This window comes from Pan paniscus, chromosome 12, assembly GCF_029289425.2.
Source record: "Pan paniscus chromosome 12, NHGRI_mPanPan1-v2.0_pri, whole genome shotgun sequence".
Classification (NCBI taxonomy): domain Eukaryota; kingdom Metazoa; phylum Chordata; class Mammalia; order Primates; family Hominidae; genus Pan; species Pan paniscus.
In genome coordinates this window covers 79418999-79446951 of record NC_073261.2, presented here as the reverse complement: position 1 = coordinate 79446951, position 27953 = coordinate 79418999, and the positions used below count along the sequence as shown (strand labels likewise).

Genomic DNA, 27953 nt, shown 5'->3' with positions numbered 1-27953 from the left:
TTTCGCCATGTTGCCCAGGCTGATCTCCAACTAGGCTGAAGCATTCCGCCCACCTGGGCCTCCCAAAGTGCTGGGATTACAGGCATGAGCCACTGTGTCTGGCCGCTTTCTCTATTTTTAAAATTCTTGTAAACAACCCTATTAGGAGGGCAGGAGTTATTGTCCCCATTTTAGACATAGGGACACCAAGGCCCAGAGAGGTCATATAATGTGTATGTGGTTAAAGCCTGTACTCAAGCCTGAGTCTCTGCCACCAAGTCTCCTAGTGTCAGAGTTGGGGACACGGAGCCTGGGCTGGCTTCACTGTGGGAACTGGCCAGTATAAGGAAGGAGATGGAGGGTCAGCAGGGTCTCTCCTGCCAGTTTTGGGGTCTGTGAATGATTTTTCTCCCAGTTAAATCCAGACACACTATCACAAAGCATGCACTCACACTGGGACACATAGTCATACATGCATATGCACACACAGAAACACGAGGAACAAAAAAAAATGCCTCCCAAAGCCCATGCGTAGAGCATTGTTTGGATTGACTGCTGTTTTGGTCCTTTCTCTACAGGGTTCCTTGATCACTCAAGGGATTGAGAGCTTGTTCTTTTTTGGGGTTTGATGCAGACTCCCCTGCAGCCCTGAAGGGAGATTCTTAACATCCCACCTGGCCTGTTTGACTCTTACAAGTCAGTGATCTGAAGCTTCCACAGTTACAGAATTGGGAAAGGTTCTGAGATGGGGTTGAAACCCATTTTACTGAGGCCTTGAGGTCCAGCGGTGTCTGATATTTCCTACAGAAATGAAAAGTACCTCCTACTCAGAGGTAGATTCAGGGGGGCAGAAAGGGAAGATGAGCTGTGGGGACTCTTTCTGATCTGGGGGGATGAAAGATCAGGAGATACTTCAGCAGAGTAGGCCCCTGTACCCTTTTCCTGTCTAAGGTTGCTCCTCACCACCCAACCAGGGGGAAGGTGCTTGCTACTGTCTCCTCACTCACATCCGGTCTAGATTTGGTCAGGATGGAGCAGGGGAACCCCAGAGTCCTGCTTGCTGTGCTGGGGTTTGTTCATATAGAAACAAAGAGCCCATCCAAGTGGTTAAAAAACAACTTTATTATGAAGAATTTTCAAAACATTAAAGAACATGAAAGAATGAGTCCCTTGTATCCATCAACCAACAGCAGTGATACGAACTCACGAAGTTTCGCCTGAGCTATGCTCAACCCTTTTCCTTCCACATTTCAGTTTTTCAGTATGTACAATAAGAACTCTGGTATTTTGGGTTTTTTTTTTTGTTTGTTTTTTTTTTTTTTTTTTTTTTTGAGACAAGAACTTGCTTTTTCACCCAGGCTGGAGTTCAGTGGTATAATTATAGCTTACTACACACTCAAACTCGTGGGCTCAAGGGAACCTTCCACCTCAGCCTCCTGACTAGAAGGAAGGGCAGACTGGGCAACAAAGTGAGATCCCATCTCTACCCCCTACTCCCCTAAAAAATATAGCTAGGCATGGTGGCACACACCTGTAGTCCCAGCTGTTTGGGAGGCCAAGACGGGAGGATCACTTGAGGCCAGGAGTTCGAGATCAGCCCAGGCAACATACCTCAGGCACACGTCAGCAAACCCAGCTAATTTTCAAATTTTTTTGTAGAGATGGGGTCTTGCTATGTTGCCCAAGTTGGTCTTGAACTCCTGGGCTTAAGCTATTCTCCTACTTCGGCCTCCCAAAGTGTTGAGATTTCAGGCATGAGCCACCACACCCAGCAATAAGAACTCTTTTTAAAAATATAGCCACTGTACCATTATTACACCTTACAAAAATCTAACAATTACCTTTTACAATTAGTTATTAGAGTCAGGATCCAAATTAGGCCACATAACTGCACTTGATTGTTAGGTTAGGTCTCTGTACCCCGCCCAACATTTTGTTATGAAAATTTCAAATATACAGTAAAGGTCAAAAAAATTTGCAGTGAACACCTGTGTACCTATTAACCTTTTGCTGTGCTTGCTTTATTACATATCTGTTCTCTACTCATCTTGAGACTTTCTTTTTAATTTTTTTTTATTCTTAGAGACAAGGTCTTACTCTCATAGTTCACTTCACCCTGGGCTCAAGTGATCCTCCTGCCTCAGCCTCCCAAATGGCTGGGATCACAGGTGTGTATGCCACTACACCCAGTTAATTTTTTTTTTAGATGGAGTCTTGCTCTGTTGCCAGGCTGGAGTGCAGTGGTGCGACCTCAGCTCATTGCAACCTCTGCCTCCCGGGTTCAAGCGATTCTCCTGCCTCAGCCTCCCAAGTAGCTGGGACTACAGGTGCGTGCCACCACACCCAGCTAATTTTTGTATTTTTAGAGACGAGGTTTCACCATGTTGGCCAGGATGGTCTCTATCTGTTGACCTCATGTTCCAGCCGCCTCGGCCTCCCGAAGTGCTGGGATTACGGGCGTGAGCCACCGTGCCCAGCTACCTAGTTAATTTTTTTATTTTTTGTAGAGATAGGATTTCACTATGTGGTCCAGGCTGATTTTGAACTCCTAGACTCAAGCAATCTTCCTGCCTTGATCTCCCAAAGTGCTGGAATTATAGGTGTGAGCCACCGTGCCCGGTCTTTGAGTGTCTCTTAATCTGTAGTCACCCTCCCCGCCGCCCCACTTTTTTTTTTCTTCTTCTTAAGACTGGAGATTGTTTTGAACATTTCTTCCATTTCAGTTAGAAGGGGTTTGTTTGAGGCAGATGGTCTCTTGCTAGTTTCAGCCTTTTCCTCTTGGCTGTGGTTGGCAGGTCCCAGCCTTCTATAGTCCTGGGAGGTGAGCAGCTGCAGAAACCACTGTGCCCGTTTGCCCCAGCGGGGAAGGGCCTGGTCTGAATCCTGGCCTGGCTGGCTAGACCAATGTTTCCTGACTGTGAATGGGTGGGTTGTGGAGAGGGGATCACTGTCATCCAAACATGGGGTCTTGAAGGGTATTCCTGTGACCTGGCACTCTTGGAGAGGCCAGGAGGGGATGTGAGCTGAAGGGGCTGTAAGGAAGGTGGGCACTGAGGCCTTCCAGACACGATGGGGTTGGGAGACTGGGTGGCCAGTAAATGGGGCTTTGGGGCTTTGCTGAGGGCAAGGTGCTGAGCAGGGCTGCAGAATCAGCACCCAGAGTCAGATTCACTATCGGTCTGATGGGAAGGTCTTCTTAAATGCCCCTGGGTAGAGAGAAGCTGCAGCATTTCACCAGAACTGGGATAGGGAGTAGGTTTCGGACAACAGGATGATAAAAAGCAACTTGTTTTCCTTTTGGAAGGACAGAGAAGCCTTTATCCACCTGAATTCTTTTTTTTAAATTTTTTTAATTTTTATTTTCTAGAGATGAGGTATTGCCCTGTTGCCTAGGCTGGAGTGCAGTGGCACAGTCATGGCTCCCTACAGCGTTGAACTCTTGGGCTCAAGCCATCCTCCCACCTCAGCCTTCCAAGTAGCTGGGACTCTAGGCGTGTACCTCTAACCTCAGCTAACTTTTTTTGTGTGTAGCGACAGAGTCTCACTATGTTGACCAGGCTGGTCTCTAACTCCTGGTCTCAATCAGTCCTACCACCTCGGCCTCCCAAAGTGCTGGGATTATAGGCATAAGCCACCACACCAGGCCTGAATTCTTGTTTAACAACTATAAGTCTAGAACTTCTAATTCCGAAACATCCTTCAGTTCCATAGACTGAACAGTTGAGAATAGTTGGATGGAAAGAAAAGAGGAAGGCAAGAGAGAGGTAGGGCAGGGAGAGGAGAGTTGAGCAAAGGAGGAAAAGAAAGTGAATTTTTGCTGCCTGCTGAGTGTCTGGCCATGTTTGTTTACCATGGTAAACAAACAACAAGTAGATTGAGTTGGGGGCTGAAAGGGGCAGGCAGAAAGCCTTCTGTGAAGGACCTGAAGTGTCAATCAACAAAGTAGTCTGAAAGTCACAGGTATATGAAGGTAAGGACAGTTCTTATCCCTGTCCTTGGATTTACAACTAGCTTTTAACGTACTCTTTTAAGTTGTTAAGACTGTTGTTTATTTTGAAATTACCAGCAGCTCCGCTGTGCATGGGTTGCAGGAGAGACAGGGTGTTTTTGGCTCTGTTATGTTTTATTATTGTTACTGGCTGTGACCCTAACAATAATGCATATCTTTATTATCATCTATAAAATGGTGATAATACCTACCTTTCAGGGCTGTAGAGATGAAATGATGCTATATAAAAAAGTGTCTGGCCCATACTAAGCCTTCAACAAATATTAGTGCCTCTTTCGCAGCCAGTCACTCTTATGGTTTAGAGATATGTGGTGAAGGATCAATTTTGTTTTCTTTAAATTCCAAATCTGGCCAGGCATAGTGGTTCACATCTGTAATCCCAGCATTTTGGGAGGCCGAGGCAGGCAGATCACTTGAGCCCAGGAGTTCGAGACCAGCCTGGCCAACATGGTAAAACCCCATCTCTACCAAAAATACAAAAAATTAGCTGGGTGTGGTGGTGCGTGCCTGTAGTCCCAGCTACTCAGTAGGCTGAGGCAGGAGAATCCTTTAAACCCAGGAGGTGGAGGTTGCAGTGAGCTGAGATTGTGCCATTGCACTTCAGCCTGGGTGATAGAGACCCTGTCTCAAAATAAATTCCCAATCTGTTATGCTCTGATACTTTCATAAAGTACAATAAAAATGAATTACTAGAAAAATAAAAGAAAAATACACAAAGTACTACCTCCCAATTTTTTAGTATTAGATTTCAACAGATTTAAAATTACTCTGTCAAATTTCTAAGGTGTACTTTTAAGTTTCTGCACTCATCTCCTTGGTATTGGATCACAAGCATGGAGAGACCCGCAGGCCATGGCCAGCCGCACTTGGAGCAGCCTGGGTCCAAAGGGGCATGCTCTGGGGAGGAAGCTGGTTTCTCTTGGCATGAAAGTACCCAACCAAACAGCTCAACCAAGCGAGGAGCTCTGGTCCGGGCAGGTGGATGGCAGAGTGCACGGGATGGCCACTGATGGTGCCTTATCTGGTGGCACGGTGGCCCAAGGGCGCGAGTCCTGCCAGTGCACAGAGGAAAGGGGGCAACAAGGCGGGGACCAGCTGGGGGGCGGGGCCAGCGTCCTGAGGGGTGTGTTTCCCTCTTTAGGCTCTGACTTCAAACCCCACCCCTGGCTTTACAGAGGCAAAGCAGGTTAGAAGCAGGGAGCAACTTTCCCCAAGGCCCACAGCTCTGGAATGTGGCTCTGACTGACTGGGTCTATGGGGATGTTCAAAAATAATTCTGATGTACGTTGCCAAATTACCCTAGAGGTTCTACCAACTTATAGTCTGCCAGCAATGAATGATAGTTTGAACCAGGTACTTTTTTGACCATTTCCTTAAAATGTTAATTTTAAAAGTCATGAGGTACATAGCAAAGGATCCCATAACAGGTGCCTTCAGAACGAAACCCCCCTGCGATGGTGTTCTTGGGATTCTGGGCTTTAGAACCGTTCTCTGTGGGGAATCTCCCTTACGGTGAGAGATTCTTCTTCAGAGGCATGAAGTTTTTTGTGTTTTTCTAAAGACGAGGTCTCCCTATGTTGCCCAGGCTGGTCTTGAACTCCTGGGCTTGAGCAATTCTTCCACCTCAGCCTCCCAAGAAGCTGGGACTACAGGCTTGCACTACTGTGCCCAGCTAAGGCATGCAGTTTTGGACTAGTGGCTATGAGATGTTAGCAGACTGTGGTATCCTGAGAGTGAGGAGGCAATGGCAGCCCTGTAGATCTGAGAACACTGTACTGGTAGCAAAAAGAGCACTTTGAAAAAGATGGCACCAAGCAGGCATTCCTAGGGATGTTTTTGGATTGGCACTTAACTCTCGATCCTGATGGCTTCCCTGTGGGGTAGTTGAGAGGATCCAATTCACTCAAAAAGGTATTTACTCAGTGCTTATATTGAATGGTGGGCCTGCTCCTCACCCCAGTTGCTGGGAGGGGCAATGAGCACAGCCACCCAAGAACCATGGTGAAACCATCTTGACCTCAGACCCTGCACACTGAACACCCGGCTCCCATGGTCGAGCCACCTCTGCTGTAGGTAGCAGGAATCTGGTGGTCACAAGACGAGTTTTCAGTGTGGTAAAGGGAGGCAGCAAATAAACCAAGCAGTATATTATCTTTATTTTTATTTTTTGAGACAGAATCTCACTTTGTTGCCCAGGCTGGAGTGCAGTGGTGCGATCTCGGCTCACTGCAACCTCCGTCTCCCGAATTCAAGCAGTTCTGCCTCAGCTTCCCGAGTAGCTGGGATTACAGGTGCCCATCATCATGCCTGGCTAATTTTTGCATTTTTAGTGGAGACAGAGTTTTGCCATGTTGGCCAGGCTGGTCTCAAACTCCTGACCTCAAGTGATCTGCCTGCCTTGGGCTCCCAAAGTGCTGGGATTACAGGTGTGAGGCACTGCGCTCGCTAAACCAAGCAGTATAAAACCACCTACCAGGTGGTGAGGGATGCAAATGAGCTACCCTCATTTGCGGGTATACCCTATATGTGAGAGAACTCCAGAAAATGCAGATATTCAACATGTTCGAGGATTTGCCTTGGCAACAAGTGGATCTGCTTCCCACCTAACTCTACTGTGGCTGCTAGGTTATCCTGAGTCATGTCAAATTACCTTAAAAACTGGATGGTACGGTGGCTGATGCCTGTAATCCCAGCACTTTGGGAGGCTGAGTCAGGAGGGTCACTTGAGCCTGGGAGTGCCATGATCATGCCAGTGCACTCCAGCTAGGGTGGCAGAGTGAGACTCTGTTTAAAACAAACAAACAAACAAAAACACTTAAAAATGGGGAAAACCAATTATGGTTACATAGAAATTAGGAGCATGTGAAAGTACATTATTAAACCACTTCATGTATTTTTTCTCTTCAATCATTTGGGGAGAATTCTTCTTGGTTTAAGAACTTATTATCCACAGCACAGCATATGTAGGACTTTGTCCCTTATTTTAAATTCTGAAATTCTGGGAATTTGTCCCCGAGTCCTGGGAACTCTGTCTTCCCAACCATTAAACTACAGCAGAAAATAAATCCAAGGGGCAATTTGTATTGTGACCATAGTAGAATGCCTGTGTCTTCTCTTTAAACGCTGTTGAAATTTATGAAAAATGTGCCTTTATTTTCTCAGACCTGAGCCATTCATGTACTGGGTATGGGTGGTTGGGTGGGTCCAGGAGTGTGCAACTCCCTCCATTATCCGCCTTGTTCGGGGTTTGCTGCTCTGACCCCTACTTTGCTTTTCAGATGACTTTGGGAAATTGCTGCTGGCTGAGGCCCTCCTGGAGCAGTGTTTGAAGGAGAACCATGCCAAAATAAAAGACTCCATGCCTTTGCTGGAGAAGAATGAGCCGAAGATGAGCGAAGCCAAAAATTATCTAAGCAGTATCCTTAACCATGGGAGGCTCTCGGTAAGTCGTCAGCCTTCAAGCCTGAGACCTCCTCTCCTCGTCTGTCTTGCCTCGCATCTGTCCAGTCCTCCCTGAGTCATTTGGTCACCTGAGCAACAAGTCTCTCTTACAAGCTGCCCTTGCACTTACAGTAGCCACTGGCTGCACATGGCCCCTTGAGCACTTGGAGTATGGCTAGTCCGCATTGAGATGTGCTGTAAGTATAAAGCATACACAAGGTTTCAAAGACTTAGTACAAAACAAAGAATAGAAAAGAGCAGTAACTTTTTATGTTGATTACATGTTCAAATGGTATATTTTGGATATATTGGGTTAAATAAAACATGTTATTAAAATTAATTTCACCTTTTACCTTTTTCAGTGTGACTAAAAAAAATCTTAGTAGAAATTTTTAAATTACACATGTGGTTCACATTTGTGGCTTACATTATATTTTTTTGGACAGTGCTTGGTTGACTTAATATGTGCCTGGCCCTTTGGGCTCCTTGGGTCAGGGGGCTCTCAGGAAAATAAAACCTCAGTGAACCTGTGACCTACTTAGAAACAGGCAAACATGCAGAGTTGGCTAGGGACAGAAGAGCTCCATAACAGGGCAAGCCCATTTAAGTCCACGTGTATTTATCAAGCACCTACTGAGTACAAGACACTGAGGGAGGTAGAGGACCCACCTCTCCCTCCCAGAAGGACTATAGTCACAACTTTCTCTGGACTTCGCTGCTCAAAATGTGGTCCACCCACCAGCAGTGTAGGCATCATTGGGGAGCTGGTTAGAAATGCAATTAAGAGAAAAAAAAAAAAAGAAATGCAATTAAGAATTAGAATCTGCGTTTTAACAAGCTCTCCTGGTGATTCATATGTGCATCCAAGTTTGAGGCTGTGGCTGTGTTAGATTACAATGTATCCTGAGCTATAATAGTGGCATGGGTATGTCATTAGAAACTCAAAGAGGAGGGGGAGGGGGTAAAAAAAAACTCAAAGAGGAAGTGATCCCTCCCTCCCTCCCTTCCTTCCTTGCTTCCTTCCCCTCTGTCTCTCTCTTTCTTTCTGTCTGTCTTTCTGTCTGTCTTTATTTTCTTCAGGGTCTCGCTGTGTTACTCAGGCTGGTCTCCAACTCCTGGGCTCAAGCGATCCTCCTACTTCAGCCTCCCGAAGCGTTGGGATTACAGGAGTGAGGCACTGCACCCAGCTGATTTTTAAAGAGCTATTCCAAAGTAATATATTCACTTCCTTAAACCTTTTATTCCAACGTACTGTGTGCAAGGCATTGTGTTGTGCACTCTGAAGGCAATCAAGACGAATCCAGTATGGACCCTGCCCTCAAGGAGGTTGCACGTCTCTTGGGAAGATAAGTCCTATCAGCAAGTAAATAGCCTTCCTCCAAGGTAGACCGTGATAGGAGTGGTATCCACAAGGAAGCAAGTCTGAGGGGGATGCTCTTTGGGGATAAGCAGAGAGCAGACTCTGAGTAATGGCAGTACTAGAATTGGATCCTTCTGGGGCTGGATCTAGACAAGGTTGTAAAGGTACTTTGGGGCTAGTAAGGGCAGACTGGAACACCAGGCCAGGATGTGCAGGGCTTATTTTGTAAGGGAGGGAAAGGCCAGGGGAGAGGGGAGTGTGTACTAGAAGTTTAAGGTTACTGCTTTTAGGCTCCTTGACAGGTATTGTAGCACTGGGAGGTTTGTATTGGGTTAAAATAGCTGCCTGACCCTGAGCATGCTTGACCCCACAGACCTTCCAGTTTCTCATCTGCTGGTCAAAAGGGTTGGACCAGATTGGTGGGGTTCAAGCTTTTCCCACCAAGACCTCTTTTCGTTTTAAAAATATTAAATTAATAATTAAATGTTAAATTAAATATTTAAAAATTGTTTTTAAAATAAACATGATTCAGGCTTATTGTAAAAATTCCAGTCAACAAATAAGTAATTTGAGTGATAAATAAAAGTCCCAGCTGGCCTATGGCTCACGCCTGTAGTCTTAGCACTTTGGGAGGCTAAGGTGGGAGGATTGCTTGAGCCAGAAGTTTGAGATCAGACTGGGCAACATGGTGAGACCGCATCTCTACAGAAAATTTTTTTAATTAGCTAGGTGTGGTGGCTTGCACCTGTGGTCCCAGCTACCCAAGAAGCTGCGGCTGGAGGGTCACTTGAGCCTAGGAGGTTGAGGCTGCAGTGAGTTGTGTTCATGCCACTGCACTCCAGCCTGGGTGACAGAGCAAGATCCTGTCTCACACACACAAAAAAAGTTCTTGTTTTCCAACCTCACCCTCATGCCCACACCCATCCTCAGAGTTGAGCACTGGTCAGTATTTGATGTGCATTTCCTATGCCTTTCTTTGTGCATTTACAAACATATATACACACAGATTTTTCTTTTCATAGAGTTGTAAGATATATATTTTTCACCAAGAAGTTTTATTTAGAGCTTTCTCCATGCCAGTATTGTCTCATTCTTTGTATTGGCTGAATAGTAACCACATGTATTGTGACAACGGTTTTATTAAATACAAATTGTACCATATTTTGTTAAACAAAGACATATATAGGCACCAATAATGTGCAGAAATTTACTGTTATCCAGGCCAGAGCCAAAAACTTAATGTTGATCTGTAAAATAATATATTAAATGTCGTTTGTGGGATTCTTTTTTGAGACAGGGTCTCACTCTGTCACCCAGGCTGGAGTGCAGTGGCGTGAACATGGCTCACTGCAGACTGGACTTCCTGGGCTCAAGTGATCATCCTGCTTCAGCCTCCTGAGTAGCTGGGACTATAGGCATGCACCACCACACCCAGCTAATTTTTAAATTTTTTTGTAGAGACAAAGTCTTGTCATATTGCTCAGGCTGGTCTTAAACTCCTGGGATCAAGCAATCCTGTCACCTCTGCCTCCCAAAGTGCTAGGATTACAGGCGTGAGCCACCATGCCTGGCCATCATTTGTAGTATTCTCTATCTCACCCCCAAAGATCAGGTCATAGTTGGCGTGACCTTTCTTGGCAGCTGATGCAGTCTCAGGTGGATTCCTGTGCATCCAAGTAGCTCTGCTGGATGAGAAGGAGAGCTGGGAGAGGTGGGTCCTGAGGCACCTCCTTGGGAAAGCTTGAAACCCTTTCCTCTTGGTTATCTCTCTAAGACCCTGTCCAGCTCAGTTGTGTGGAGATCAGTGAAAACAAGCCACTTGTCCTAAACTCTGTTCTCCTACTAGGTTGAGGCTTTGCACCATCGCATGCAGGCCTCCAAGGAACCTTCTGCAACGGTATTTACTATTAGCCCCATTTCTTTTTCTTTCTATCTTTTTTTTTTTTTTTTCAATTTTTTGTAGAGACACAGTTCTCACTGTGTTTCTCAGGCTGGTCTCAGATTCTGGGTTTCAAGCGATCCTCTTGCCTTGGTGTCCCAAAGTGCTGAGATTACAGGTGTGAGCCACTGTGCCCTGCCAAGCCCCATCTCTTGAGACCCAAGAAAGGTGATCACAACCCAGGCCTTTAGTGTCTACAGCCCATGCTCTAATGCTGTCTCTCATTTCTTGGTACTGCCTCCCAGAGTACTGGGGTGGAAATAAAATAATGACTGGGAAAGTTGGATTCATGTGAAAGATGGTGATCACACCCCCACTTTTATAGTTCTCACGTTAGTCTGTGAAGTATTTCCTCATCCGTTCTTTCCTCATACCTGGATATCTCCATGAAGTCCTTTTTCCCCTTTTATTGACAGGGACAGTGAGGCACAAAAGGAGTAGGTGATGCGCTGATCCACACAGTAGAGGGGATTGTTCCTCTGGTAAAGCGACCTCCCCCGTGGCACCCTCCCACTGGGCAAGGGGTTCCGTTCCCTGACTGTTGTACTGATAGACCAAGAATATTTCACATTCAAATGCATGGGCCCCACAGAGTGCAGTGGACTTTTAATGTTGCCAAGTAAGGACATTAAGAAGCAAAAAATAGCAGCAAAATTATACCATCTTCTGCTCTTACTGTGCTATAACAGAAAAACAGTTTAGCATTGAAAGGGCAAGGTAGATATCCTTTCAGAACTAAGAGCCTTTTTTTTTTTTTTTTTTTTTTTTTTTTTGAGACAATGGAGTCTTGCTCTGTCACCCAGGCTGGAGTACAGTGGCACAATCTTGGCTCACTGCAACTTCCGCCTCCCGGGTTCAAGCGATTCTTCTGCCTCAGCCTCCCAAGTAGCTAGGATTACAGGCGCCCACCACCACGCCCGGCTAATTTTTGTATTTTTGGTAGAGATGGGTTTTACCATGTTGTCCAGGCTGGTCTCAAATTCCTGATCTTAGGTGATCCGCCTGCCTCGACCTCCCAAAGTGCTGGGATTACAGGCGTGAGCCACCGTACCCGGCCGAGCATTTTTTTAAATAGTGTAAATGTGGCTTTATAAAATATGCCCTGCATTGTCTAATTTTTCCCCAGCTTGGTGGAAGCTCTGTTGTAAACTGCCACTGGTCCTCCAGGAACCGCCACTAGCCACACCCCATCAGCATGTCTGAAATGTCCTTCTCTGCCTCACTGCCCTTGTCTCCATGTGCAGGATAATGATAATTACGCATACCCTGTATTTATCTTGCTCTTTTCCAAAGAAAAGTTCAAAGCTCTTTTCTGGACTTTGCCCTATTAATGCCTTCAGCATCGCTGTGATAGGCGGTGAGGAGTAGGTGTTATTATCTCTCCCTCACCCACGAGGAAGACGCAGCCCGAGCAGGGAGGAAATGAGCCCGTGGCTTGAGACCAGTGCAGGGAATGCAGAGTCACTGCCCAGCTTGGAAGGACTGTGGGCCACATACCTCTGGGATGTGTCATCTGTGGCCCTGGCCCAGGGAGTGGATGGCCTATCTGGGGAGACTAGCAAATCCCCTCAAAAGATTCAGCTTTGGAGAGTTAATTAATAGAGAGAGCAGGTCAGGCGTGCAGAGGCTGAATGGGCCCATTGGTAGAGGCATTGGAGGAGTTCAGCTGAAGGGAGCTCCCTGGTAGTCAAGGAGGCTTTCAGGAGAAGGTGGGCCTGAGCAAGGCCCCAAAGGATAGAAGAGGATCTGGTTAGGCCAGGGGGAAGGGGACCTGAGGAAACACAGGCAAAAGAGGAATGTGGATTTACAAAAGCCAGAAGGACCAGTTGGGAAGGTGAATTTGGCTTCCCTGGAGCCTGTCTGTGCCACGCTTCATTTCTCTTGGCTTCTGAGAGGGCAGTAGATGGTAAGGAGTGCTGGAGGCTTGCCCTGGGGTCACAGGGACCCCAGACTCTTACCTCCCTACAGGGAGACAGGGGTAGCACCTTCCTGCCAGTGACAAATGCCAGGTGTGGGATGAGAGCTGCATCTTCAGGGAGCTTTATGGACAGATTGGTGCCTGTGTGGCGGGAGCAGTGCCCAGGGCCTGGCCCATAGGCATTGTGAGCCAGCTGAGGACAGGATCAGAGGCAGGGGGCCAGAGCAAATGGCCTGCAGAGGCGGGAGGTTACAAGGAGAACTGGGGCCATGTCCAAGGTCAGAACTCACGCGCCAGGGTGGCACAGCCCAGGGCCAGCACAGCCTCCCTCAGGCAACAGCACAGGATCCCAAGCCACAGTAGGGGTGATCATGGCTGACAAGACCACTGCAGGCCCTAAGGGAGGCCCTGAGAGTTCCTCTGTGGGATGGAGATTGAGATGTAAGCAACTTTTGAAAAAGGAGGGGAAAGAAAACAGGTTTAAATTCAGCCACTCTTGGCCTCCGTGATTCTGCACTTTGACCCATTTCTGATAGGAAGAGGATGGTGACGCAGCAGGCCCTCTCCTCCTCAATCTGTCCCTCTGCCACTGTGGGGGGAGGCATAAGCTTCAGGGTCCCCACAGGCTGTTTCTAAGGCCTTTCACCTAATTATGATTTGCATATACATGTACACAAGAGGACTCCCAAAATGAGAAGCCTGGGGCTCCACAAAACTTAACTCCATCTCTGACTCCCCACTTGTGTTTAGAATAAATGCCTGAGCTTCTGAGTGCCCCCCCTGGGCTGCAGTCTTTGGGGGGCTTCAGGAGAGGGAAGACAGGGCCTAGTCTGCAAGGTCTCTGGAGTCTTGCTGGGGGCATAAAACGCACACACATGAAACAATTAGGGACTCATAGGAGAATTTTATTGAGAACCACAATGTAGGCTGCAGACCATGGGTGAGAGCGGGGAGCTGTCGGCATGTGCTTGAGCATCAAAGAGGGCTTTCTGGAGGAGGAGGGGAGTTCTGAGCAAGGTCTGAGGCAAACAGGGTCCAGGTTCAGTGGGGGTGTTCACCCCAAGGTAACTTTGGGTCAGGCGCTGGTAACATGTCCTTGTCATTTCAGCCACAGTACATGTGTGAGGCCATGCTGATCCTGGGCAAACTGCATTACGTGGAGGGCTCATACCGAGATGCCATCAGCATGTACGCACGGGCCGGGATTGATGACATGTCCATGGAGAACAAGCCCCTGTATCAGATGCGGCTGCTGTCGGAGGCTTTTGTCATCAAAGGTAGCTGTGGGCACCAGCCTGGGCTCCCCTCCACTGTGTGCAGCTCGTTGCACTCTGACTCCCAGGGCCCTGCTGGGCTCGTGTCCAGATTCTTCACCCGTGGTAGTGCCCATGCCCTGGCACTGGTGTCTAAGGTGGATGCCGGTGGCAACCGGCCATGTTGAGATTGCCTGGTGCCTGGGACGTTAGGAGACTCAGATTCTCGCCCTGGCTCTGTCAACAACAATTACCCTACTTTGTGTACCCTTGGGCAATCACCTCTTCACCTCCTTTGGCCTCAGTTTACTTGTTTGGAAGATACGGTTGTAATACCTGACCTCCCAGGGTTACCATGCCAAGAGTCATCAGCAGAGTTGTGTAGCAAGGTTTAGAAAGGTTTACAAAGTATGACCTCTCACTGGCAGGCTGGCTCTGCTGACTGGCGCTGGCCCCAGAGCAGGTGCTGGATGCTGTAGGAGTCTGCCACTCCTCAGTTATTTGTCGGGCACCTGCTGTGAGTGGCCCAGGGAGCAGGGGCTGAGACCCAGTGATGAACAGGTCAGAACCAGTTCCTGGAGGAGCTCTTAGCCTTCCAGGGTCAAGGGGTGCTCTGGAGGGGATTTAGGGACATGGGTCAGTGATGTAGGAATTTTATGAGGGGGCTGTGGACAGCCCAGCTGGGGAAATCGTGCCATTTAACTGGACCCCAAATGTGTTCAATGTTAAAGTCATCCTACCCCAAACTTTGTGCTTCAGGCTCCTTCTTCCCTGGATCCCTGGCTGCGGGAGCCCCTCTGCCCAGCCTGCTGTCCGGAATCTTGGATGTTTGATCGTCTCCCTAGTGCAGCACAAACCAACCCCCAGAGAAAAGTCTAGAAAAGATGCCTGTGGCTCAGTGGGTATTTGGTGCCTGGCATTTGTAGACTATGTGACACACTCTATTATAGATAGGGACATTCTCACCATCTTGTGGGGAAACTGAGGCCCAGAGAGGATAACTTGCCCAAAGTTACCCAGATTCATGGTGGAGCCAGGATGAGAACCTCCATGCTCTGACTCTGGCCTTGGAGTGTGAGTCCTCCAAGGCCCTGCAACACACACTCAGTTTCCCCTGTCTCCCCTGGGTCCCAGGAGGAGTGACTGTGACATCTGTGGAGGGCACACCCTCCTTGACTCTGGCTGGTGGGACTTCTGAGGGGATTCGCCCACCCAAGATCCTTGGATCCCTTTTCCGTTGGGTCCACACCATGCCAGGAAACCTGGAAAGATGGTCACTGTGGGTGGTCTTCGTCCTTTGCTCTCTCATCCCCCGCTCTGCGCCTCTGGCACAGGCCAGTCTTGGGGGTGATCTGCATTTGGCATTTGGGTCTTTCGGGTCTCTTAGAAACCTCTTCAGCCATGGACGCCCTGAGCGGAACCCCCTTCCTCGGGCTTCCTTTCCGGGACTTTCTCCTGAGCCTGGCTCAGGATGGATTGCCCCCTGTCTCCTGCTCTCTCCTCTTTCCAGCATGCCTCCGGCTTCTTTGGGGAACACAGTCCCGGTGGTCAGAGGTCCTGCAGGGGAGGTAAGGAGACGGGCGCTGCCGGCGCGGGCTGCTTGGTCTCAGGCTGTGCTAGCTCCCGTTCCCCAGTGACTGCACATGGCCTCCCCTTTGCCTGCCTCCTCTCTGCCTGTCCTCCTCCCTGTCCTGCTGCAGTGACCACGCCTGCTGCCCGGCATGCTGAGGTTTGCCTGACCCTGTGTGTGCTTGAGACCATGCACGTGGCCACCGGGGTGTGCATGATGTTGATCTGCCTGGGTTTGGGGGATCCGGTGGGTCTTCCCATGCAGAGTAGAGGCCACACCCTTCGGGGGCTGAGGACGCTGGTCGTTGGTCCTGACTCCGTCTGTGAGCATGAGGGTGGTGGCAGCAGGGGCCACAGAGTTCACAGAATGCTGATATTTATGCAGCCCCCCTCCTTGCCAGGTAGGCCCTCGTTGAGCCCCCTCTGTAACCCTCTGAGCTGGTGTTCCCCTCATTCTATGTCGCGGATGAGGAGTTAAGGTTGGAAGAAGTGAGGTGACTCATGCGGGGGTCTCACAGGAAGTGGCAGAGGCAGGATTTGAACCCAGGCAGCTGGAGCTTGTGATACTGTTGCTGAGAATCCTAGGATGAAAGGAATCAAGTGATCCAGGCCAAGCCCTCATGTTACAGTTGAGGAGACTGAGGCTGACAAAAAGGAAGCAGCTTACTCAGGACATCAGTTAGCATGTATTTGAACTGGAGTCCTCCTTCCCAGGCAGCCCCTCGGTCTTGGGCTCCGTTTGATGCTGGGCTGCCTGCAGGAGCCTGACTGACCCACACTCAGCACTCCTTGGCAGACTATTAGGCCATGGCTTGACTCCATTTTTCACAGGAGTCTGCTCTGTGGTTCTGTTTGGTACTCTCAGGGGGTGGGCAGTCTGGGTCTCAGGCACATCTGGCTGGAGGAGGAGGACAGGGCTTGTGTGTCACAGGGGAGCCTGAGCTGGTCAGGCTAGGAGGCTCTGTGGAGGCCCCAGTGTGGAGCGGTTCCAACATGGAGCTGCTGTTCTTTTTAGGGGAGTCAGGAGCAGGCCCTGTGTCTCTTCGTCCCCACCCTCAAAAGACATAAAAACATATTCCCCTCACCCTCTTTCCCCATCAGAGCAGAGGGACTTGCACTGTGACCCTGTGAGGCATCACTCACAAAGGCCCTGCCTTCCTCTGAAATGTGCCTCTGTGTGTTACACCCAAAGATGCTTTCTGATTCCCGGGGAGGCTTTAGACATCAACCCAGGAGCCTGAGTGAAGGGGCAGTTGCAGCAGTCTTGGGTTTTCCTTAGCCAGAGTGCAGAGACATCACATGCGTATTTGTGTATATAAGGTGTGGGGGAGTACATAACCTCCACCTCCTCTGAGGGGAAAAGAGTTATTGTCCATGTCACATTTGCTTAGAAACAATAGAAAAACCACATGTTCCCCCACTAAGATAGAAAAATAAGACAACTTCATGGAAAGACCTATTGTTTCCATGTCCAGGTGGTCTGTGCCCAGCCACCAGCATTCCTGGTCCCCTAACATTTGAGTCACACATGTGCTCAGACTGACCAGGTCCAGCCAGGAGTAGGAGACTGGATTTTAGGGCCTCTTGGTAGCACCTGGGAGGTGGGCTGGGCCCTGCTGGAGGCTCTGGAAGAAGAATCACCTCTTCCCTGGTCCTGCCTTCAGCTGCTCCTGGCTGCAGAGAAGTCATCATATTGACCTGTTGCTCAGTAATGCCCTGTTCTGTGGTCAGCTGCTCCCAAGTCACCTATGGCCCTGGGCAGAGCCTCCCCTGCCTGTCAGAATCCCCTGTTTGATTCTTCATTTCCCCGGTACCAATTTCCTGAGCTCCTCTGGTATACCTGATATTTGGTGGCATTCCCAGAAACATGGGGCACAGACCCATCCCTCTGGAAGCTGAGCCTCTGATGTATGTCTCTGATGTATGTGCATGTAGGGGGATGGGGGGAAGCAGGATGATCACATGTGCACCACCCAGGAGCTTGCAGGGGCCCTCCCCAAACTCACTGAATCAGAATCTACACCTTACAACTTTCCCGGATGATGTACACGCACATTACCGTTGGTGAGACACTGCCCTGGAACACTTGTTTAATAAATATTTGTTGACTGATGGTTAACCTTCATCTCTACTCTGTAAATGGGAGGTGGCCATTTTAAGGATGAAGAAGCTGAGGAAGGTCACGCAGCCTGTAAGTAGCATTGGTGGCCAGATGGATGTCTCTAAAGCTTGTGTCCCACCTGTAACAGAGGAGCCCACCAGAGGGTGCTGGGAGGCAGATTACAGTTGCCTCCAAGATGGGTCAGACAGATGAGGACTTTCTCCTCTCTGGGCCTCCTTCAGCCCTGGCTTGAGTAGGGGCTACAGCCCTGGTGAAGCCCTGCAGCCATTTTCTTGGCATTTGCTTTCCCAGGGCTGTTTTTGGGTATTTGTGGACGAGTTGTTCAGAAAATTTGCTTTCTTATTTCAACCTAACATCCATCATCTTGGTCTAGAGTGGAAGCACACTCCTCTCCTACCCTATTCCCCAGGCCCTGCCATGGCCCCTTTGTAACTTCCGCCAGCCCACTGACCCCTGACCAACCATGTCAGATCAGGGGAAGACCCTGGAAAGGAAATGTTCCCAGCCAATTCCAGGTGCAGGTGACAGATATATATTCAGATGAAACAGCTCCATTACCATTCTTGTTTGGTAAAAAGGGAACATCATCCATTTACTCTGTATTAAAAATAATCAGGCCGGGCATGGTGGCTCACGCCTGTAATCCTAGCACATTGGGAGGCCGAGGTGGGCGGATCACGAGGTCAGGAGATCAAGACCATCCTGGCTAATGCAGGTGAAACCCTATCTCTACTAAAAATACAAAAAATTAGCTGGGTCTGGTGGCAGGTGCCTGTAGTCCCAGCTACTCGGGAGGCTGAGGCAGGAGAATGGCATGAACCCGGGAGGCAGAGCTTGCAGTGAGCCGAGATCGCACCACTGCACTCCAACCTGGGTGACACAGCGAGACTCCATCTCAAATAAATAAATAAATAAATAAATATAATAAAAAATAATCTAGGCTGGGTGCGGTGGCTCATGCCTATAATCCCAGCACTTTGGGAAGCCGAGGCGGGCGGATGACTTGAGGTTAGGAGTTTGAGACCAGCCTGGCCAACATGGTGAAACCCTGTCTCTACTAAAAAAAAAGAAAGAACAAAAAATTAGCTGGTCGTGGTGGCATGCACCTGTAATCCCAGCTACTTGGGAGGCTGGAGAATCGCTTGAACCTGGGAGGCGGAGGTTGCAGTGAGCCGAGATCACACCATGGCACGACAGCTTGGGTGACAGAACAAGACTCCGTCTCAGAAAAACAAAAATAATCTAGAATGCTTTGGTTTCAAGGCTCTTCTAGGATGGCCTGTCTGCAGTGCTGCCCACTCCCTTGGCAGAACCCTCTGCATTTGACTCCATGTGCTCATGGCTGTGAGCCCTGTCTTCCACTGAATTCCAAGCCTCTTGAGTACAGGTGGTCATTTCTTTTGTACCCTCAACCAATCTCCCTCTCTCCTTTCCTGAAGCCCCACCTGTCTGCCTAATGAGGTCTGCTCCTGGTGTCCAACATAATCTGTGAAGTTCTTCCCTTCACTTCTTCTTGGGACATTGTCCTTGCCTTTTTTCTTCACTCTGCACATAGCTGCTTCCTTACATTCTCCTCCGACACAGTTCAGTGTGTCCTGTGCTGAGAGCTTCCCTTGGTTGTTCAGCCTGCAACATCCTCTCTCTCCTCCCAGCTCACTTGGACCTCAGCTCAGTATGCACGTCCATTCTACCCAGTTAGGGGTCAGTATGTTCCTCCACCGAGCGTCTGACCTCTTGCAGTTGTATCCCCCAAGGCTCCTGGCCCACCTCCCACAGGAGGAAGTAAAATTTGTCAGCAGTTGATTCAGCAAACACCTGCCGGGAATGCCAAGTTAGGGTCACTTCCTTTGAGGGAGTGGCAGGTGGGTGAGCAAAGCATGCTCCTGGAGGGATGCAGCTCCAGGGGAAGCAGCTGTTTGGAAGACCCCAGAGTGGCTGGTCTGCTGCTCCTACCATGGCTCATTGGGGCAGTATGGCAGACTTCCTGCCTGGCCATGGTGTCTCGGCCATATGGCTGTCTCTAGTTCTGTCCCATGGGAAGCTCTGCCTTGACTCTTGGCCTTTTGGCCACCAGAAAAGGCCATTGGTGAAGAGTCCCCTCTGGGCTGCTGCTTCTGGGCAGCCCAGCCCCTGATGGGAGTGGAACACTTGAGCCTACCTGATAGGTTGAGCAGTGCAAGGGCTTGTTTGCCAGGTTTGGGGTCTGTCTGCCTCTACAGCTCCTTAAAACTCTGTAGTAATAAGCCTTTGGGCAATTGCCATTGCATCATCTTCATGGGTGAGAACCTAGAGATAAAGATGGTGTTGACTTCAAGTCCATGGATCTAGATCCAGGCCTCAAGGGTCTGTCGCTCAGCAGCAGGCCTCAGGGCTCCTCTCAGGCACCCACCCCTGGCTCTCTCGCAGTGCAGTGAGAGCTGCAGCAGGGGGTCCTTGTGAGGTTTGCATGGGGAGGGATTCAGGCCTTTCCAGCCTTGTCTCCTAATAGAGTCTGGTCCCCCTGTCTCCTCTGGCACTGCCTTCAGCAAGGACAGAGAATTTTCAACTCCATTTATCTGACTTCACTCTCAGCTGTCTTGCATTGTTTTATACAGACAAAGCTTTCTTATTCCGAGAGGCTGCCAGGAGTGCTGCTTGTAAGGCTTATTTTTATAGGGCTTAGCATGGGCCCCAAGAAGCATCCGGCATAGGCCAGTATCCTGAAGTGTTCCACCACATGCCCAAGGTCTCACCTCAAGACAAAATAGGCTGCATTCCAGCCGGTAGTGCTGCTGCTGTGTATCTGGAATTCCAATTTCTTAGCTTGGAGATGGCAAAGTCCTCACTGCCCCACCTGACCTCAGCCCAGCCAATCCTGTATTTCAGGAATTTTCCCCTCGGACACCATGCCTCTGGGGATCAGTTTCTGCATAACCAGACTTATGGTTATAATAACCAATGTGCAACTCCAACTAGTTGGAAAGTCACAACAAAAAGGAGGGGCTGGATATTTATGGCCCCTTGTACTAGAAAGTTGTTGGAGCAGCATGGCATCAGGCATAGCTGAATCTGGGGGCTCAGCTATTGAGGTCTGTTGAGGTCTTCCTCAGCAGCTCCAGGAGTACATGGTTCTTGCAGCATGGCACCCGTAAACTCAGAAGGAGAGACTGCCTGGGGAAGCTTCTCATGGACCTGGCTTGGTCTCATGCCCACCCTGGAGCCAATTGTGCCCAGCACCTAGGATACTGGGCTGGTGTCAGGGGTGGGATTTCCCCCACCTGAATCCTGTGGACTGAGATGTGGGAATGGTTCCTCAAAGGAAAACCAGGGTACGGTTATGAAAGTAGGTAAAAGGCATGGAGGCAGAGCCCCAGAGCGCAGGCAGAAATGATTCACCTCAGGTTACACCAGTAGTTGCAGGGTCAGGCTGTGGACATCACTCTCTCTGACTCCAGCATTCGGGCTTGTTCGATTGAAGCACTCTTGCAGAGGGAGGTGAGATCCAGCTAGTTGTGGGGCCTTCACAGGCGAGCTGGGTGGTGAGCCTGAACTTGAGGATGAATCACCTACAGTTGAGGGGAAGAGGTGCCTTCCAGCAAGGGAAGGCCAAAGGGAAGCCCCCGGGGAAACAAGGGGAGGTGGCTTGTTTGGAGGTGCAGTGTAATCATACTGCTTGGAGCCAAGAGGAGGTGTGTGGGGGATGGATTGGGAATGAGTGTGAGGGCCAGGGGGGCCCCATGAGAGGGCCCAGAGCGGAGAGCCCACAGTAAGGCTCAGGGTGTCTCTCTTCACTGGGGTTTCTAGAACTTTGGCTGCGGGTCACCACACCCTGAGGTGCACCACAGCCTGTTCCCCCTCAAATCAGGCTCACCTATGGTTCAGCACGCTGTCTGGGGCAATCTTCTCTAGGGTCTGGAGCTGAGGGGTCTGGGCCCTAGACTAGGATGAAGCCTTTGTGGATCCAGGGTAACAAATCACCCACTTTTTTGTTGGTCTGAGCTCTGAGGGTTATTCCCTGGCTTTGATTGGCATCCAGGATGTTTCGGGGCCTGCTCTTTGGACATCTCTAGCTTTAGCCTGTTCAGCCTCCCCAAGCTCCGGTGGGTCTCTTCCATTTCTCTAGGACTAGCTCAGTGTGCTAAGGGCATGGAGGGTGACTCCCATTTCTCCAGCCATTCATTCTACCTTGAGCCTGGCAGACCTTAGTCATTGGTGCCTAATTTAGGGTTCACTGTGGCTCCATAGGTGGAGCACAGGCCCCTTGAGAACGGGTCCTGCCCCCAGCGTCAGCCTGGCTGGCTCGTGTTCTCCTTTACCTCACACCCAGCGCCAAGGAGGTCCTGGTGCCCTGACCCTGGTGCACATGAACTGTGCACTGCAGTGACCTGCTAGGTTGTGAAGCTGCTATGCAAAGTCAAAAGGTGAAATGCCCTCAGCAGCCAGAAGGATTATGATCTGCAGATTCTCCTCTCCCCGCCCGTTGAAGATGGGCTTCTTTTTTTACTGTTCTCTTTTGGTCAGTGCAACCCCAAGGTATTCTGCTGTCACCTGGAATTGTGTGGCTGATTAAAACTTTTTAAAAAGAAAGAACACTACGCTGCTTCCAGGACAGGATATGATAGCATACTTGGTTTTTGTGTTTTTAGCCCTGGTATGGCGGGAATTCACTGTTGATTTTGGCTTCCCTCTCCAAGGGGTGTGGGCTGTGTGCCTCACATGGATAGGAGCTCAGTCCCTGTGGCACTGCTGTCTTGGCCCCAGGTGAGAGGCTGGCTTCCAGATGGAGAAGGAGGAGCAGGCTGCTAGGGGATCAGGCCTCATCCAGCCAGAGACCTGGAGCTAGTCGACACTGATGCTTTTAGCTGAGGGGTCTTGGAATTAATCTGTTTTCCCTGGATTCATTTTTTTTTTTTTTTTTTTTTTTTTTTTTTGAGACAGTCTCACTCTGTTGCCCAGGCTGGAGTGCAGTGATGCGATCTCGGCTCACTGCAACCTCTGCCTCCTGGCTTCAAATGATTCTCCTGTCTCAGCCTCCAGAATAGCTGGAATTACAGGCACGTACTACCATACCCTGCTAATTTTTTGTATTTTCAGTAGAGATGGGGTTTCGCAATGTTAGCCAGGCTCTTCTTGAACTCCTGACCTCAAGTGATCCGCCTGCCTCAGCCTCCAGAAGTACTGGGGTTACAGGCGTGAGCCACCATGCCCCGCTTAGATTTTTTATTTGTAACTCTGGAGAAGGGTTAAACCCTTACCTAAGAGGTTATTGTGAGCATCACTTGAAAATATTTTCTAAGTGCATACTTTTTTTTTTCTTGAGGTGGAGTCTTGCTCTGTTGCCCAGGCTAGAGTGCAATGGCGCGATCTCAGCTCACCGCAACCTCCACCTCCTGGGTTCAAGCAATTCTCCTGCCTCCGCCTCCCGAGTAGCTGGGTTTACAGGCATGCGCCACCACGCCTGGCTAATTTTGTATTTTTAGTAGAGATGGGGTTTCTCCATGTTGGTCAGGCTGGTCTTGAACTCTCGACCTCAGATGATCCTCCCACCTCAGGCTCCCAAAGTGTTGGGATTACAGGTGTGAGCCACTGTGCTTGGCCTGCATACTTTCTACTCTTTATAATATTTCATCTAATTTAATGATCATGGCTACACTACGAGCTAGGCATTATTAGTAACTCCATTTTGTATTTGCGGAAACAGACTTAGCACTCCGTGAACATTTTGAGGTATATCTTTCCAGTCTTTTTTCCCTATAGGATTATATATGCTTTAATGTAAGTTCATACAGTCATGTTTTATAATCTGCTTTTTAAAAAAGTATTTCATGAGTCATTTTTCAATACACCTCTATGTCACTGTAAGTAACTTCATAGCATTTCATTGTAACGTTCTATCCTAATTTTGTGAAGTCCCGTCATTGGACCCGTATGCTAAATCTTTTTTTTTTTTTGCCATTATAAACAATACTGAAATGGATATCCTTGAAGCTAAATTTTGTATACATCACTTTTTTTTTTTTTTTTGGTGGAGATGGGGTCTGTGTTGCAAGGGCTGGTCCTGAACTCCTGGGCTCAAGCAATCCTCCCACCTTACCCTCCCAAAGTGCTGGGATTACAGGTGTGAGTCACCACCCCCAGCTTTTTTTTTTTTTTTTCGAAGATAAATTCCTAGAAAGTAGAATTACTGAATCATAGAGTATACATTTTTTGGAGACTTTGATACAGAAGCCAAATTGCCTGTGTTTTTTTGTTTTTTTGTTTTTTTTTTTCGTTAAAAAATTGTGTTGGCCGGGCGCGGTGGCTCATGCCTATAATCCCAGTACTTTGGGAGGCTGAGGTGGGTGGATCACCTGAGGTCAGGAGTTCAAGACCAGCCTGGCCAACATGGCGAAACCCCATCTCTACTAAAAATATGCAAATTAGCCAGGCGTGGTGGCGCATGCCTGTAATTCCAGCTACTCAGGAGGCTGAGACAGGAGAATTGCTTGAACCCAGGAGGTGGAGGTTGCCGTGAGCTGAGATTGTGCCACTGCACTCCAGCCTGGGTGACAGAGCAAGATTCCGTCTCAAAAAAAAAAGTGTTAAATATACATACCATAGAATTGACCATCTTAACCACTTTTAAGCGTACAGTTCGGTACTAAGACACTGTTGTGCAACCAATCTCCTGAACTCTTTTAACATTTGCATTATTGTGCAACCAATCTCCAGAATTCTTTTACCTTGCGAAACCAAAATTCTATGCCCGTGAAACAGCAACGCCCCATTCCCTCCTCCCCTAACCCCTGGCAACCACTCTTCTATTTTCTGTTTTTATGAATTTGATTATGCAAGTACCTCATGTAAGAGGAATCATACAGTATTTGCCTTTTCGTGTCTGGCTCATTTCACTTAGTAAAATGTCCTCAAGGCTTATCCATATTGTAGCATGTGTCAGAATTTCCTTCCTTCTGAAGGCTGAATAATATTGTATTGTATGTATGTATATGTGGCATTTTGTTTATCTGTTCATCTGTCAATGGACACTTGGGTTGCTTCTACATTTTAACTATTGTGAATAATGCTGCTATAAATGCTAGTGTACTAATACCTCTTTGAGACCCTGCTTTCTATTCTTTTGGGTATATACCTGGAAGTGGAATTGCTGGATCATATGGTAATTCTATTTTTAAATGTTCTAATTTTAACAGAGTGATCTGTGAGGGTTCTTTCCTACCTGGCCTTTCGGTTTCCCCCCGAGAGCTGAGTGAATTGCATTTTTTCGCTTCTTCCCGTGGCTGCAGGGTACCCAAGTCTGGGATTCATCTTCCGTGGGTGCTGCAGCTGTCCCCGTGCCCTTTGACAGGCTGGGTAGGTGGGAGGGAAGGGGTTCTGTTGCTGAGGATGTTTTCTGTTTTCTACCTCTGCATCCAGGGCCCAAGGCTCCAGGGTTCCAAGGGTGGGGCTTCTTGGAAGGGTGGCTGCCTGGGATGTGATGAGTCATTCAGACTGAAGGAGCTGGGACCAGCCTGGTGTTGGGCCTGAGGCTGTGCCAGGATCAGCTTGGCTCCAAATTGAAAGTTCTGAGTTAATGAAAAAGCAAGTCCTCCTCTTGCAAGGGACCTCTCCTAGAGCTGGGTATTGGCACAGAAAGGCCCTCGCTGGTGGGAATCACAAGGCAGTGCCTGCCCTGCAGGGCTGCGTTACAAGCCTCCGATGCCTCAAGGACTGGGCGCAGGGCAGCCCACCTTCATCCTGGATTGAGCACTGTGGTCTGGCCGTTTGTGCAGAAGCGCTCACGGGGCAGAAGGTAAAGAAAAGAAACCCAAGCCTGCAGCACCTGGGTGGGCTTCCAGTCAGATGTTTGTGGACAGGAAAATAGACCTTATCAACCAGGGGACAAATACAAGGTTCCCGGCCCCTTTTTATGGGCAGAACTGGGTGACTGGACTGTGACCTTGCTTAGGAAAAGCCACTGCCAGCTCCAGAAACTTTTTGGCCCTGTGTATATTGGAAATTGCTTTATAGAGGACCGCCTCCGTGAATGTACCCCTCTACTTTGAACTTTTATTTCTCTGAATCATGACAGCTCCCTTCAAAAATGCATTATCTCCATTATTTTTAGATAAATTTTCATATGGTGACATGTACAAATCTTAACTGTATAATTTCATGAATTAGGCCAGTGTAAATATCCATGTGACCAGTACCCTAATAAAGATACAGAACATTTCTATCACCAGAGAAAGTCCCCTTGGGCTCTTTTCTAATTGGTCTCCACCCCAGGCAACCTCTGTTTTGTTTTTGTGTTTTTTTTTTTTTAAGAGATAAAGTCTCGCTATGTTGCCCAGGCTGGTCTCGAACTTCTGGGCTCAATTGATCCCCTGCCTCAGCTCCCACAGTGCTGGGATTACAGACGTGGGCCACCACTCCTGGCCTTATTTTCTATTGATATAGATTAATTTGCTTTTTTGAATAAATGAAATCATACGGTATGCATTTTTTAATGTCTGGTTTCTTTTGCACAATGTAATTTTTAAGTAATTCATTTGTGTTATGTGTATATAAGAGTTTGTTTTAAAAAAAAAAATCTGGGCCGGGCACGGTGGCTCACACCTGTAATCCCAGCACTTTGGGAGGCCGAGGCGGGTGGATCACGAGGTCAGGAGATCGAGACTATCCTGGCTAACATGGCGAAACCCCATCTCTACTAAAAATACAAAAACAAAATTAGCCGAGCTTAGTGGCGGGTGTCTGTAGTCCCAGCTACTCGGGAGGCTGAGGCAGGAGAATGGCGTGAACCTGGGAGGCAGAGCTTGCAGTTAGCCGAGATCGCGCCACTGCACTCCAGCCTGGGCGACAGTGCAACCTCCGACTCCCTGGTTCAAGTGATTCTCCTGCCTCAGCCTCCTGAGTAGCTGGGATTTACAGGCATGTGCCACCATGCCCAGCTAATTTTTGTATTTTTAGTAGAGACGGGGTTTCACCATGCTGGCCAGGATGGTCTCAATCTGACCTCGTGATCCGTCCGCCTCGGCCTCCCAAAGTGCTGGGATTACAGGCATGAGCCAGCGCGCCTGGCCCAGGAAATATTTTTTAAGTAGAGAGGGAGGAACTCCTTTGGGCTGTACACTTGGCTACGTGAATACGCTCATTCATCTACGCATCCATCTGCATGCTTCCTAAACCCTAGGCCCTGGCCATCACTGGGGTGCAAAGATCAGTCGGAAATGGGTAGAGAGGATGATGACAATGCAGGAAAAAGGCACATACTTAGGAGATGCAGCCAGACTGTTGAACTGGTTTAGACACAGGGAGGCTTAACTCTACCTGGCAGGGTTTCAGAGAAGAGGTGGCTTTGCTTTGAGCTTTTTTTTAAATTGAAATGGGTCTTGTTCTGTCACCCAGCTGGAGTGCGGTGGCGTAATCTTGGCTTACTGCAGCCTCCACCTCCCGGGCTCAAGCAATTCTCCCACCTCTGTCTTCTGAGTAGCTTGAGTCACAAGTGTGCGCCACCAAGCCCAGCTAATTTTTTCTATTTTGGGTGGGACGGGGTTTCACCATGTTCCCAGGCTGGTCTCAAACTCCTAAGGTCAAGCAGTCGCCTGCCTGGGCATCCCAGTGTGCTGGGATTACAGGTGTGAGCCACTTCGCCTGGCCTGCTTTGAGCTTTCAAGAAGGATGGGATTTGGGGTTCTTGGAGAAGCATGATGGGGAGGCCCCTGCGGGGAGTGGAAGGAACAAATGCCAAACAGGGAAGGCGGAGGCCCACAGACCATTGTTCCTGAATTCACAGTTTTGCGGTGGCCAGCCCTCTGGAGGCTTGGGGCTGGCAGCTTGAACTTGCCAGTAGCTGGCATCACCCATCCCAGTGCTGGACCCGGAGGTGTGGCAAGAGGGAGCCCAGCCTCAGCACATCTCTCCGGGGACCACAAGGCAGCTGTGTTGAAACAGATCCACTCCATGTCCCCTGGAATTGGCTGTGCCCTGCCACCTGCAGTTGGTCTCCTGGGCCAGGCCTCTGAACAGTTCGTAGGTTCGCCCCACCTTCCTGCAAGGTGGATAGGCTGCATGTCTGGGGAGCAGGGGCTGGCCCAGCTCTGGCAGTGAGCAACGAGGCCTGCCTCCTTGATTCTTTCTCGGTTCCTCTTCCCCCTTTAGTCCTCTGGAATAAGGATCCTCCCCCTCCTGGTTGTGAGTCATTTGGCAGTCGTTGACACCCAGTGTCCTGGGCACCTGGGTCTTTGTGTTGAGCAAGGACCTTCATGGTCTCTGCCCGCTTTCCTCCAGGCCAAGGCAACCGAACTTTGGATCTGGTCACACCCCAGCCTGGCAAAGGGACAAGGTCACTGAATCTGTGTGCATGGGAATGTGGCTAAGAAAAACAATAATAATTCCTTACCTT

At 49.0% G+C, this 27953-nt stretch overlaps 1 protein-coding gene across 8 annotated transcripts in view; it reads left to right on the top strand.

Annotated features, from left to right (window-relative positions):
- Positions 1–27953, top strand: part of TTC7A (tetratricopeptide repeat domain 7A) — a 158717-nt gene that overhangs the window by 27027 nt on the left and 103737 nt on the right. For 4 of the 8 annotated variants that reach the window (XM_055108008.1, XM_055108009.2, XM_003822666.5 and 1 more), the window contains 2 exons: positions 7267–7430; positions 13755–13923. In XM_055108008.1, coding sequence (XP_054963983.1) covers positions 7267–7430; positions 13755–13923 — 333 coding nt within the window. Of the gene's footprint in view, positions 1–7266; positions 7627–9762; positions 10501–13754; positions 13924–15286; positions 15468–27953 lie in introns of those variants that run through there. The other 4 variants (XM_034953071.3, XM_063594965.1, XM_034953072.3 and 1 more) reach the window with 4 other exon arrangements.